The following is a 15,627-nucleotide window of genomic DNA, read 5'->3' on the forward strand; positions in this document are numbered from 1 at the left end:
AAATAAAAATTGGTACACATATTTATCTTCCAAAGATAAATCGATTTCATTCATTGTGAATTTCTAGTACCGGTCATAGGCGTTCGTTTTGGGTAGGGTAACGGTTATTTTATCGCATAACTTTTTTGTCTTTAACTTTTAAGCATTTCTGATACTGGATTATTATATTGTGAGATATTCTAGTACCAAAAGGTACTCTTGATTTAAGTCGGTAGAACACGTCGTTTTCTAGAATAATCGATTTGAAAATTTTTCGTTTTTTGAATTTGAAAAAAAATTGAAATTTTTTTTCAAAAAAACGGTGTATTTTACCAACTTATAGCAAGAGTAACTTTTAATACTAGAATACCTCATAATTTCCCCCGATAGGGGCTTCACGACCTTGACGTTGGTTCGGGGGCTTAAGCTGACTGTTCAGATAGGGCCGTAGTCTGGCGCAGGAAGTGGATCAAGTATGTGTGTACGAATGCATGGGATCTCCCTAATAAGGAGCTCTCCGATGAAAGAAGGCACCCCCTATAAACGGGCAAGGCCTAATGCATGGTAAGTATGAAAGGATGTGAAACAACCTCGCTAGACCGGTTCCTGTCACGACTTAGCTCTCTGGAGTATCTGGGAATCTTTCCTAGGTACTCGAGAGACTAGGAATGTATGAACTGCTTCAGCGACCAAGAAGTAGCCCGCCCTAAGTTAACCCACCCATGTCTGGTTGTACCACTCCCCTGGCGTAAATTTAAGTAGAAGACCCTCTGGTCTTCACTGCCACATCTCCATTCTACGGCACTGTTCACATCGCCAATATATAGTCAACCTACCCGATATTATTTACCAGCTGTATCTATCCTACACTCCGAGTACAACCAGAAAATGCTATCCCTCCTTCATCCTTTTTCCCACTAAACCTACACCCCCAACACACAAGGTAAAGGTGTAATTGTACCGTGCCCAGGCCTGCATGGCAGTTGTGTGTCTAAATTGAACTGTCTCAAACGGTCGACTGGGGGACCCAGGCCACACCCCCTTTCATTTAAGGCCTTGTACCGGCACAGGGAGCGCTGCTGGTATGGACAGTTTATTTCTCCCATACTCGTGGGATCAATATGGAACCATGCAAAAATTTAAAAAATTTAACCCTAGGGGTCTCGCAGGAGAACCCAACAAACAATCAAACTTCCACTGAGACTGTTCGGCAGAATCTGGAAGAAAATAATCCCATCACATCGGGTAATAAAAATACTGAGGACGCAATGCGGACTCCTTTAAAAGATGCTGAGGATGAGGTTTCTCGGCCAAAAATATCTTGGGCACAGAGAAGAAAGCTTCGGAAAATGAGAGAACAGGGAATTGACACTTCTAAGGTCAAATTACCTCCTAGACCTCAAAATAAAACTCCTGGAAATGCCGAAATCACACAAGCTGTCAAGCGGACTGTGTCTGATAGAAGCAGTCCTGAGGAGAAACTAACAAAAAAGAGCAGAACTGCTGCTGCCTCTTTCAAAAAGCTCAGCAGCAACTACAAAGCAGCTCTTACGGGAATAAAGACGGCAATAATTCCCAAAGAATATCCAGACATATCTGTAACGGAAAAAGACGTTGGGACAATAAAAGAGGCCCTAATTAAACTTATCGATGAGGTTCCTTGCGCACCTCGTTACGAAGGTAATCGGCTCATGGATGGATACTATGGGTTGATATGTGCTGACGAGGAGTCCTTTAAGATCACAAAGGATTTCTTGGAAGAAAATACGGAGTGGAAGGTCGTTAAGGCTGAGGAACTCCCAAAATCGAAGCGTGTACTGATGTACCTTCCAGAGACTAAAAATGAGGATCTGAAAGTGCCACTGGCACGAATTGAAAAACAAAATCCTGAACTAAGGACCAGTCGTTGGGCAATTCTGAGTTCCAAACCAGCAACTGACGGAGGACTGCATGTGAGTCTCCGAATTGATAAGGAGTCAGAGGCACAGCTCGAAAGGCTTCAATGGAAGTCTTATTACCTTCTACAGCGAGCAAGTATTATACCGTTGGAAGAGGGTAAAGCAAGACAGGCTGGGAACATTGGGGAACCAAAACCTGCAACGATTACTTCCGAACTGCAGGAGGCCGAAGGGGAATCTATGCAGGTGGAAGAAATTACAAGAGGGCCTGTTAGAGACCCCAAAAATGAATAAACTGCAAAATTAAGATCATACAGATCAATTTGCAGCACAAAAAAACAGCTTCGGCACTTTTGTGCCAGGAAGTAGCTGAGAAAAACATTGATATGGTGCTTATTCAAGAACCGTGGATAAATGAAGGTAAGATACGGGGATTAAATGTTAAGGGATGGGAACTAATTTTGGGAGTACCTGACAATAAAATCAGAACTTGTATATTTTGTAGATCTGACCTTAACCTGGTACCAGCTATGGAGCTCTGTACGGGAGACATGACAGCTGCCAGAATTAAACTGAATTGCAATGGGTTGGTTACAGAGTTGATTGTTGCGTCTCTTTACCTTCCTATTGACAGTAAAGAACAACTTCCGGGGACTAACCTAGAGAACCTTCTAGAATACACCAATGATAAGCATACAGAACATCATTGGAGTCGACTCCAACGCCCACCACATCATTTGGGGAAGCAGAGATACAAACAATAGAGGTAAGTTACTTTTTGAGTACCTTTGCACTACTGAACTTGATCTTCTGAACAGGGGTAATAAGCCCACCTTCAGGACATCAAGAGCAGAATCACTAATCGACCTAAGCCTATGCTCTATGGGGATTGGGAACATAATATTTGACTGGCATGTGTCGGATGCGTTATCCTTATCGGATCATGCATACATATGCTTTGAGATAAACTCAGTCAAACCGGAACCAAGGTTCTATAGAGACCCTAAGGTGACCGATTGAGAATCCTTTAAGAGGGATCTTGGAACAAGGGTACGGAATTATCCTAAAAGGCCAAAAAACAATGTTGAGGTTGAGATGGCAGTAGACTGGTTGCAGCATGCAATAGTCGTCTCATATGAGGAAAACTGCCCGTTAAAAGAAAGTCACCCTCCCAGGCAAGTAACTTGGTGGAATAAGGAGCTGTCTGATCTCAAAAGAGAAACAAGACGGCTCTTCAATAGGGCGAAGAAATCAGGTGATTGGGAAGCATATAAGGCTAAACTGAAAACCTATAATAAGAAAATCCAATCCGCTAAGGAAAGATCCTGGAGAGAATTCTGTGAAAACATTGAAAGTGTACCTGAAAGCGCCAGGGTTAACAGAATCCTCAAAAGAGATAACATTAACAAACCCAAGTCAATGAAATTGCCCAATGGGAAGTATACGGACACAGAGAAGGAGGCTGTAGAGCATCTTTTAAGTGTTCACTTTCCAGGGTCGACGCAATTGACTGCTAATAACAATCATCAAGCAAACAATAGCCCAACCAAAAGGGACTGGCTGACCTCTGACGAGATCTTTGGTTCTCACAAGGTCAGATGGGCTATTGAAACTTTTGAACCTTATAAAACTACGGGACCGGATGGTAGCTTCTCCAGGAGGTCTGGAAATAATCATGGGTCCCCTGATCACAATATTTAGAGCTAGCCATGCTCTGGGATACATTCCCAAAGCTTGGAGAAGGGCAAGGGTGGCGTTTATTCCCAAACCAGGAAAAACAGATTACACCTTAGCAAAATCCTACAGGCCTATAAGTCTGACCTCATTCATGTTAAAAACCATGGAAAAAATCTTGAACGAACACATCAAGAAAAACAATTTAAATGAAAATCCACTGCACCAACGGCAATGGGCGTATCAGGCAGGGAAATCAGGTGAAGCCGCCCTGCACAATCTAGTGTCGGAACTCGAAAGGAGTCTGCATCAGAAAGAAGTCGCCCTTGCTGCATTTTTAGATATAGAAGGTGCATTTGATAATACCTCAATCGAGTCTATACAAAGCGCACTGGTGAGGAAGAAAATCAACAACACAACATGCAAGTGGATTATTCAGATGCTTCAGAGCAGAATAATATCCACAGATACGCATGAAGATACCATAAATCTGAGGGCAACTAAGGGATGCCCTCAAGGCGGTGTATTGTCACCGTCATTATGGAACATAGTTGTCGATGATCTGATTCAAGGAATCTGGGTCCAGGGTTTCGCAGATGATATCGTGATAGTAACTAGGGGAAAATTTCCCAGCACTGTTGCGTATCAGATGCGATATGCCCTTCACTACATAGAGAACTGGTGTCTGAAAGAGAACCTCTCCGTGAACCCTTCTAAAACTAAACTGGTAGCCTTTACAAATAAGAGGAAGCTTACTAGACTGAGTGAGCTGAAATTATTTGGAGAGGTACTGGAAAGAACCAATGAGGTTAAGTATCTAGGGGTAACCCTGGATTCGAAACTCAATTGGAATACTCATATTACCAATATAACCAATAGGGCTAAGCGACTCTTCTGGAACTGCAGACGAGTTGTAGGTAAAACCTGGGGATTGAAACCAAAGGTGATATGTTGGTTGTACACATCAGTGATACGACCGACAGTTACTTATGGGTCAGTACTTTGGTGGAGAAAGACGGCTTTGCAATATTGTGTGACCACTCTCACCACCCTACAAAGACAAGCGCTTCTAAATATAACAGCAGCCTTGAATAGTACAGGAACGGCTTCCTTAGAGGCTATCACAGGTCTCCCTCCGCTGGAATTGTATATTTCGGCGGTAGCCTTTATGACCATCCTGAGGCTCAAAGCAAACAATACTTGGAGGCCAAATTATGTATTGAATAGCCACACAAACATTACTGGGACTATACTTGAGGAATACATCTTTATGATGAACTTAGATATGATGACACCAGAACTAATCTTCATTGGGAAGATTAACACAATTATACCATCTAGAGAACAAAAAGTCCCAAACATTAATGGAGACTAAATATGGTTCACTGATGGATCTAAAACTGCCCATGGTACTGGATCAGGAGTCTTTGGGCAAACATGTAACTATAATAAATCTTACAGCCTAGGTCAACATACAACGGTGTTCCAGGCTGAAGTTTTTGCTTTGGTGGCCTGCATTGATGAAATAATTGATGAGGACCCTAAAGCTAAGAGAATCAACATTTACACAGATAGCCAATCGGCTATTCTGGCTGTAAAGAACCCTCTCACCAAATCAAAACTGGTGAGAAACTGCAAAGATCTCCTCAATAACCTGGCAAAAGACAACAAAGTGTCTTTAATATGGGTGCCGGGTCATGAAGGGGTGCATGGGAACGAACGAGCAGATATGTTAGCGAAACAAGGCTCGAGAAAAACTTTTGAAGGCCCAGAACCTTTCTGTGGCATCACTAAAGATGCTATGAAAAACGAGGTTCAGAAATGGCTGATAAAGAATCATCAAAATAAATGGAGAACCACTCAAGGGCAAATCCAGACTAAAAAAATAATCAAGAATACTGATAAAAAACTCTCGAACAGTTTGATGAACCTCAATAAACGAGAGATCAAAACGGTCACTGAAATGGTGACTGGACATTGTCGTTTAAGAAATCACCTATACAAACTAGGTAAGGTGAATGAACCATGGTGCAGAAAGTGCGAAATGGAAGAAGAAACTGCCATACACATACTATGCTATTGCAGTGTGCTAGGTGATGTAAGGCAGAACTTCACTGGTCAAATGAGGTTTGAACCAGAAGAGATCTTAAAACTACCAATAAGAAAACTGTTGGCCTTCGTTGAGGCCACAGGACTTATTAAAGTTTAAGGAGAAGAACAGGGTTTGGTACAAAGGTCTTATGACCAAGTGCCAGAGACTAACGAGTCTCGCCTGAGTTAAGAAGAAGAAGAAGAAGACCTCATAATTTAATAATCTAAAGTCAAAAATTCTTAAAAATTAAAGACAAAAAAGTTATGCGATTATAATAACCCTTGACCTACCCAAAACGGACGCATATGACCGGTACTAGAAATTGTCCATTAATGAAATCGATTCGTCTCTGGAATATAAATAAACTTACCAGTTTTCGTTTTCCTAAATGGTGTTTTTTTAAAAAATTTTTTGGAAATTCAAAAAACGAAAAATTTTCAAATCGATTTTTCTAGAAAACGGTGTGTTCTACGGACTTAAAGCAGGAGTACCTTTTAGTACTAGCATACCTCCTAATTTAATAATCCAGTGTCAAAAATGCTTAAAAGTTAAAGAAATAAAAGTTATGCCATAAAGTAACTGTTGCCCTACCCAAAACGGACGCCTGTGACCGGTACTAGAAATGTAATCGATTTATTTCTAGAAGATAAATATGCGCACCAATTTTCATTTTTCTAAATAAACGTGTTCTGGAGTTATTTAAGAAAAACTGATTACAAGACGCCATCTTCAAAGAGCTCTAGCTCCCTTAGAAACCATTTTCGAACTAGAAGAATTGGGTTAAAATGTCTTAAATTTATCTGAGGAATCTCCTGTCTTCGTTTGTCGGTAGAGTTTCTGGACACCCTGTATATTATAGTAATACGTTGCTAAAGAGTTCTAAAAACATGCAGATTAAAAATCTAAACATTAAAGGAATATGGCAGAAAACACAAAAAATCGCCGATATAACTGAATGATTTTTGAATGCCATTAGTGTCAAAATTTCATAAATGTCAATAGTGTCAAAATTTTATAATTTAGTGGATTAAACTTGCCTGTGATTGGACCAATTACAAGCATTACAGCGCGGTAAATTTGAATTACTTCTCCTATTTAAAAAACGAGGTTTAGACATCACAAACTAAAAAACTGGGAGAACGAACAAGGAAAATGGAGGCTGATGATTCGAGAGGCCAGAGATGAAATACTGGGGTGATCAACCTGCACACGGCAAAATGGTAATCGAATTAACTAGTAATTAACAGAATAGTTTGTTACGGCGCGGCGCTTTAAGGACCTCATCGTCAGTTGTAGAACTTCAATCTATGAGTTAACATGGTCTGTGTATAGCTAATTTACATATACTATCATAAGACTATAAGATTTCAATCACGATCATATATGGTCTTAATATATCCCGTCAGCATAAAGACGTATCTGTCCATTAATAAAATATAGTTATATAGGAAATAAATTACTTACATATGTGGATAACTAGCAGGTTCTTCCCTTTTTTGTTGAGGAGCTTCTGCTAACATTGGTCTTTTGGGATCTTTTAGGTAGTTATTAAAGAATTCGACTTCTTTTCTTACTTCTACAAGTTTCTCAGCATGTTTATTAAATATGTGTTTCCGAACAAAATCTGGACCTAAAACAAGATTTAAATTGAGTCTCATCAACAACAATGTAATCTACTGATGGAATTAAGGATTCAATAGAAAACCTGTTTTGAAAATTATCTGTATGTTCTTCTATATTACATAGAATGAAGAACAATGATAAATATTTCAATTAATTCATAATTCCCTACATTCCCTATTATCCCGACAATATAGCAATGCTGTGCAAAAATGACAAAATTAGTTGCATGTCATGTAATTTGTGGAGAAAGTAGGAAATTATGAATTTATTAGGATATCTAAGGATTTTTTAAGTTGAAGATAATCTGTAAGTACTGCAGCACCAATAAGATTGATTTTTTTAAAATAATAAAAATGTGTACCATTTTTATTCGGCTGCAATACGAAGGAAAAACAATCTTACTTTTTAATTAGAATAAGGAGTGCAGCCAGTCCCTTTAACTGCAGTTTTCTGCTCTTATTGGAGCGTCATCAGAAGGAACGTAGGCACTGTTCTCCTTTCGGGTATCCTTTCGTGTTTCGTATTCGTATTGATTTTTTTTTTCAAATTCTAGACTTAGGTACTTAGGACCTTTTTAGTCTATTTTTTTACTACATATTTCCTTCCGATTCAATTAGTTTTCGTAAGAGCATTTTACGATACCGCTGTTTTATATTTAAATTGCGTAGTACGTTTGTCAGCACTATGAGAGGCAAACCAATAAACTGAGCTTGTAACTAAAGGAATGATCTGTTTTTAAACTATTTATCACTTTAACATTTAATCCGAACTCATCAGCGTTGTATACTTGTATACACCGGGGAAAATTATTTCTAATGAAAATCTACAAAGGGTCTAGCGTCTAGCAGTCTAGCCGGTTCAGATAGTAAAATATGCCCCCAGCGATATTCTAAAAATAAAAATACCATACTATATCAAAAAGTATTCGACCAAAAAAAATTTTAGACCCCTAACCCTACCCTTAACCCCCCAAAAAATTAAAACGTGTTTTATCGTTTTTTGGCGATATTTTCGGTTCTGATCATCGTAGAGACTTCTTTTTCTTTTATTTTGTAGAATTTTTCATTGCCTATAGCATATTTCTTTCCAAATTTTTGAAGTGAAAACTTCTTTAGGGACGTTGTGCACTTTCTTGAGATGGGGAAAAAGCATTGAATTCGCGACTGTCATCGCTTCGGCGAAATAAATTTTGTACGTTTATATTGTGTGTATGTATATATAAATTGTGTAGAACTATTTAAATTTAAAATAAATTTAAAACCTATTTTTGGATGGGAAAAAAGGACGGATTTCCTGAAAGGAAAAAAGGACGGATTTCCTGAAAGGAAAAAAGGATGGATTTCCTGAAGGGAAAAAAGGACGGATTTCCTGAAAGGAAAAAATTCTTCCTTAAAAGTTAGAATTTTATATGTAAGTATATGTATTATTTGTATGTGATATACAGGGTGTCCCGAAAAGATTAGTCATAAATTATACCACACATTTTTGGGTCAAAAATAGTTCGATTGAACCTAATTTACCTTAGTACAAATGTGCTCATAAAAAAAGTTACAGCCCTTTGAAGTTACAAAATGAAAATCGATTTTTTTCAATATATCGAAAACTATGAGAGATTTTTTATTGAAAATGGACATGTGTTATTTATATGGCAGGAACATCTTAAAACAAAATTATAGTGAAGTTCGTCCACCCCATAAAAATTTTATGGGGGTTTTGTTCCCTTAAACCCCCAAACTTTTGTGTACGTTCCAATTAGTTCATTATTGTGGTACCATTAGTTAAACACAACGTTTTTAAAACTTTTTTGCCTCTTAGTATTTTTTCGATAAGCCAGTTTTTATCGAGATGCGGCTTCTTTTTTAATATATTTACATAAAAATTTTATTGGGGTTTTGTTCCTTTAAACCCCCCAAAGGTTTGTGTACGTTGCAATTAAACTATTATTGTGGTACCATTAGTTAAACACAGTGTTTTTAAAACTTTTTTGCCTCCTAGTCTTTTTTGACAAGTCACGTTTTATCGAGATGTGGCTTCTTTTTCAAAATATACCTAAAAATGTAAATTATAAATAAATTTTCAGATTATTAACAGGTCTCTATAATCGTACTTACCATATACAAATATGTGGTGGATTCGACAAATATTCAAAATATGTCGATAAACACTGGCTTATCGAAAAAGTACTAGGAGGCCGAAAAGTTTTAAAAACCTTGTGTTTAACTAATGGTGCCACAAAAATAATTTAATTGTAACGTACACAAAAGTTTGGGGGGGTTTAAAGGAACAAAACCCCCATAAAATTTTTATGGGGTACACAAATTTCACTTTAATTTTTTTTTAAGATGTTGCTGCCATAAGAATGCTACATGTCCATTTTCAATAAAAAATCTATAAGAGTTTGCGGTATATGAAAAAAAAATCGATTTTAACTTCAAAGTGCTGTAACTTTTTTTGTGTGCACTATTGTATATAGGTCAGTGCGGTTCAATCAACCTATTTTTGACCCCAGAATCTGTGGTATAATTTATGACCAATCTTTTCGGGACACCCTGTATATATATATATATATATATACAACAAACAAGTGGTTTATTAGGGTTGCAGTCAGAAGTTTGGCCAGGATATCAAAGAAACACTCTTTTGACTTTTTGTCTAGCTTTCGGGGTTGTTTGACCCCTTTATCAAGACTCTGTAATATAAAACAAAAATGTAAGTATTTTAAAATATTACATTGTTTTAGTAAACCTACTAGTCGTTGAGATTATTAAAGAGAAGCTTGATGATGCTCAACATTTCAAATTAACACAAATATTGAAAACAGAAAACAAAGGACACAATACATTTTAAAATTTTTGAATAATTAGCAGAAATACAATAATTATTCTGTCATGTTAACCTACTGATAATGTAAGTCAAAAACTCTGACACATAGAGAACAGAAAGAAGAAACAATCAAATTAAAAAGTATCAAATAAAAAAGTAATTAAGTGTTATGATTATTGTGGTTCTTTTTAAAACATCAGAGGCCCATACAAGGTGTGTTCAAATTCACTAACTGTACTTAAGAGTATGCAACTCATTATACGTCCATGTGTGTTTTGTAAAACAAACAAGTATTTTTATGTTTTGGTTTTTAGTGTTGCGCAAGTAGATAACAATATATGTTGCTAAGTTTTTCTATATCTGATTTTTTATTTATACATGAGTTGCTAGATTTTATGCAACACATTTCCACAAAAACGCGTTTACAGTGGTTTGTTTCCCTTGCCAAAATACAGGAACCCTCGAAATTGAACTCATGTTTCAATGTTATAGCATGTTCTGTTAGTGCACATGCATTTATTTTGTTAACTTTTATGTCACTACGGTGACTGATGGCTCTACTATGGAAATTACGAGATGTTTCGCCAATGTACACGTTGTTACAATTGAAACAAGGTATAGAATATACAACATTCGAAGATTCCTGCATAGTGAAGGGATCCTTAGTTTTTGTGTATAACATAGACACCGTTTTCACATTCCTTGTTGCGATTTTTAAGCCATTCACATTTTTGAAAATGTTGAATAGCTTCGGTGTCAGATCAGGAATGTAGGGCAAGGAACCAAAAGTTATTTTGGGTGGTACTACTGATGTGTTGCCTGTCAGTTGTCGGACTTCATTATTATGACAATTTCGTCCGTCAGCTGATTGACAAGAAGGAGAACCAAAAATAAGTTTGTTTAGAAGCCCTATGGGATAAGAATTTTCTAATAATATGGATCTCAGCTTTTTTAGTCCCCTATCCCTAAATTCCAGGTGCGACAATTTAGTGACTCTACTTTTTAAGGCCAAAACCAAGTTTGTTTTCATCTTAGATGGGTGTTGGGAATGAAAATTTATGAAACGGTTACTAAAACAAGGCTTGCGATACCACTCAGTCTTCAGAATGCCATCCCTGCCACGATGAATGAGCATGTCTAAAAAAGGAATCATATTATCCGCCTCCCTCTCAACCGTAAACTTAAGGTGTTCACATTGGTTATTAAAAGTGTTTAAAACATCAGTTACTTTGTTCTCTGGAACCGATAAAATCAAGTCATCTACATATCGTTTAATAAAAGGTATGTGAAAAGGTATCCTTTCTTTACACGTTGTTATAAGTTCATCCAAAACAAAATTACATAGGATGGGAGATATTTTACTGCCCATGGGAGTGCCAAATATTTGTTTAAAATAAGTACCATTAAACAAGAAGACATTGGAGTCAAATATGAATGTTAGAATTCTAATGAAATCATCTAAATTAATCTTGGTATGTGGAGCAATGTTATTCCTATAATAGCAATGTTAGAGCAATGTGGAAATGTGTTGCATAAAATCTAGCAACTCATGTATAAATAAAAAATCAGATATAGAAAAACTTAGCAACATATATTGTTATCTACTTGCGCAACACTAAAAACCAAAACATAAAAATACTTGTTTGTTTTACAAAACACACATGGACGTATAATGAGTTGCATACTCTTAAGTACAGTTAGTGAATTTGAACACACCTTGTATGGGCCTCTGATGTTTTAAAAAGAACCACAATAATCATAACACTTAATTACTTTTTTATTTGATACTTTTTAATTTGATTGTTTCTTCTTTCTGTTCTCTATGTGTCAGAGTTTTTGACTTACATTATCAGTAGGTTAACATGACAGAATAATTATTGTATTTCTGCTAATTATTCAAAAATTTTAAAATGTATTGTGTCCTTTGTTTTCTGTTTTCAATATTTGTGTTAATTTGAAATGTTGAGCATCATCAAGCTTCTCTTTAATAATCTCAACGACTAGTAGGTTTACTAAAACAATGTAATATTTTAAAATACTTACATTTTTGTTTTATATTACAGAGTCTTGATAAAGGGGTCAAACAACCCCGAAAGCTAGACAAAAAGTCAAAAGAGTGTTTCTTTGATATCCTGGCCAAACTTCTGACTGCAACCCTAATAAACCACTTGTTTGTTGATATTGACAGTCACTAATATCCAGTATTTCTTGTATATATATATATATATATATATATATATATATATATATATATATATATGTCTTCATATCAAGGCGAGATCCGTTTGTATCATAAGCTATACAAGATGAGATCCGTTTTGCAAGGCGAGATCCGATTTTGGATCTCACCTTGTATTCACGTGTATATAGTGACATCTCGATGTAACAATGGTTAGGGTACAAGGAAATCGATTTTTGTCTGGACCTCATTTTGCACCCCTTTTGGTGAATTTTATATTGCAGTGGTTCCACTAAATCCGCTGTAGAGGGCAGCGCGCGCGATCCGTTGTGTATATGGTAAATATATATTTTGCAGACAACCCGAGATCCGGTAAATTTGGAAACATCGCAAATGAATTTCACGGTCAGCTCTCTCACTCGGCTTTTGTCTAGCTTGAATAAGAATGTTTACATTATTTAAGGGCTCTGTCCAGAAAGGCGATTGTCAAATATCTCGAGAATTAGACGGCATATCGAAAAAACTTTGGAATGCTTTTTGAATGGTTTTTCAAAATCTATATACTTACGCAATAGCAGGGTTCTTATTCTGCCTGCGAAAGCGGTGGGTGTAGCAACTTTGAATTTTCAACTGAAACACTTTATTTTTAATTAAATAGTTGAAATTTAGAATTAAAAATACACAACTTTTGTTTGAATCGATAATAGCTTCTTTAATCCAGTCGGAAGAGCTTCAAAATCGTCGTTTTGATGACATTTTTAGGGTTTAGGGGTACCTCAGCTAGTTAGCTTAAAACGTAAGAAATAAATTTGAATAGTTAATGTTTATTGATAAACAAAGCTCCAATTCTATTTTACTTCAACTCATTTTAAGGCTATTTCAATAAACTAATCGGTTCTGTTTTCAGTTTTTTGGTAAAACATTGTAACTTATAGACGAAAATTCTTAAAATCGGCTATTTTTCATTTAAATTGTCAATAAATAATTAAATTGAGAAAAAATTGGTCAGATTTACATAAATTTTGTTATTCCGTCCATATAGAAACTAAAACAATTGTTACGTAGTTACACTGAGTGTCATAAAAACCGTGTATTTTTACTCATTTCTTTGAGCTATTTCACGTAATATCGAGATATAAGTTGTATTTTTTACATAAGTTATATTAACGTTAAACTGACTTAATTTATAGTTTTATGAGCAACAATTAAGTATAGCGAAATTTATAAAACCTTGTTTAAATTGTTTTACATGCTCTATAATGCGGTTATCTTAAATTTTGTTTTGAATGTTTTTCTTCTTACTGGTAGACAAAAAATGCAAAATGTGCATTTTTGACATCAAATTGTTGATAACCAACATAGTTACTACTAGCGTTACCAGGTATCCCGATTTGCGCGGGACGTCCCGATTTTCAGGGGTCTGGGGACGCGTACCGATTTGTACCTGATCGGGACACTAAATGTCCCGATTTTCACCAATGAAAACCAATTTCAGGAGGACTTGCAGTGAATTTTATAACTATTGTGAGTCCCACCTTGACTTTACAGTACAGGTTCTTATGACCAACAGTGATGCCAAATTTTATCAGAAACAGGTTTTAAGCAAACATACTTTTTTCTATAGGATAACTATCAATAACTTAGAAATTAATATTATTGACATTTTGTGGCTGTCAGGGGTTCTAAAACATTTTTTTTTTTCGAAAAATACCTTTATCTGAACAAAATAAAAATAATTTCTTATAAAACATTTATATAATATCTAATGTATTTAAGCGCATAAATATGTTAAACCTTAATAAATACGTAGGTACCTACAGAAATAATTAAAATACATTTAAACTATATATTTTAGCTTCTTTCTATAATCCCGTCTTCCTCGCTTTCACTGCAACTGTCGTAGGGTGTAAACACATTAAAATGACATTAATTTCATCTTGAAAATCAGTCATTAAGAATAAAAATAAACTGCAATTAGGATCCAAATTTTTCAAATAAGCATTATTTGTATTATTTGTATTGAGTTACTCAATACAATATTATCAGTAATAATTTTAAGCTTATTCAATATTCTTTGTTATAATTAATTTAGGTGAACCGACCATCAACAATTATTATACTTTATTTATTCTCAACTGGAGGACCTGGTAGGACAGTATAAAACTTTACTTGAACTTGACCGACTTTATTTTATATTTTTCTTGAAATTATTTCAGAACTGTCTATACTGTCAATACATAAATTAACAACCATAGAACAACATCCACTTTTAATGTTGAATATTCTAACATTCTTAACCCAAAAAAGTTATTACGCATATCAATTATAAAATTCCTGATTACTTTTCCAAAATGACTATCACTCACAAAAAAAAAACAATGAAAAATATTGATTTACTTGACTGTAACGGGTTAGTTTTAATTTAACATTTTTAGGGACCTACATTTTTAGGACCTTGGTAATGTCCGATTGAAAATTCTTTTGAAGAAAATCGGCATCGCCGCGCTAAAAACTCCCATAAGGATTGTATTGCTGTATGTTCGTGTACTGTAAAGTCAAGGTGGGACAGACATTAGGTATGTTATAAAAACAAGGCACTCCTAAAAGCGGCAAAATCGAATGAAAAATATAATTTTAATAAAAAATAAACAACTTACTTAATCTTCGATTTTTTTTGTAATTTCGTCTGATTATTATTATTATGTAGGATTAAATACAGATTATAGAAACACCTTGTAGTCCAGTAAATGAACGGGAAATACGGCGATACCGTGTAATTTTCAGGATCAACTCCGGATTGCATGAAAATTTGGACGGCTTGTGCCGTTGGTTGCTTTTACTCGGGGGTGACAGTTACCCCTAGTTGGGTGGTGAAAAACCGCGCATTTAAAATAAGTCCGGAGATAGATAAATTGACTAATTCTTAGCAATTTTAGTTCTATAAAATTTTAACCTAGTTACTTTTCGAGTTATTTACGATTGAAAATGTTTATTTTTCGACAAAAAAATTAAAAAAATACAAACAATTTACTTCACTTATGTATTTTTTATATGATTGAAAGCCTGAACGAGTCACTAATCACGAGTGTATGCAAAATATGAACAGCCATATTTTAATCAATTTTTGTCTTACAGAAAAACAAAATGAATCTATCATATTTATAAAAGCAAAACCTACCTACTTTTTACTCCTCTTGAGATTTTTAGTATTCCTAATACTTTTAAGTTATTTTGAAAAAAGAGCATTTTTATTGTGAGCGTAACTCGCTTAGTTTTAATACTAGAGACTTTTATATAAAACAAAATTAAAGATTCTTTTAAAGACTTTAAAAATTTTTATTAGAGCTTGCCCGAAAATT

At 35.4% G+C, this 15,627-nt stretch overlaps 1 protein-coding gene across 1 annotated transcript in view; it reads right to left on the minus strand.

The window, feature by feature from the left end:
• The window catches only part of LOC114341913 (serrate RNA effector molecule homolog), a gene marked incomplete in the record, with an annotated part of 379,087 nt that overhangs the window by 50,751 nt on the left and 312,709 nt on the right, over window positions 1-15,627 (minus strand). Inside the window, 1 exon segment of the mRNA XM_050652039.1 lies at window positions 7,108-7,316. Within this exon segment, the coding sequence (XP_050507996.1) occupies window positions 7,108-7,316 (209 nt within the window).

Source organism: Diabrotica virgifera, chromosome 5 (assembly GCF_917563875.1).
Source record: "Diabrotica virgifera virgifera chromosome 5, PGI_DIABVI_V3a".
Taxonomy (NCBI): domain Eukaryota; kingdom Metazoa; phylum Arthropoda; class Insecta; order Coleoptera; family Chrysomelidae; genus Diabrotica; species Diabrotica virgifera.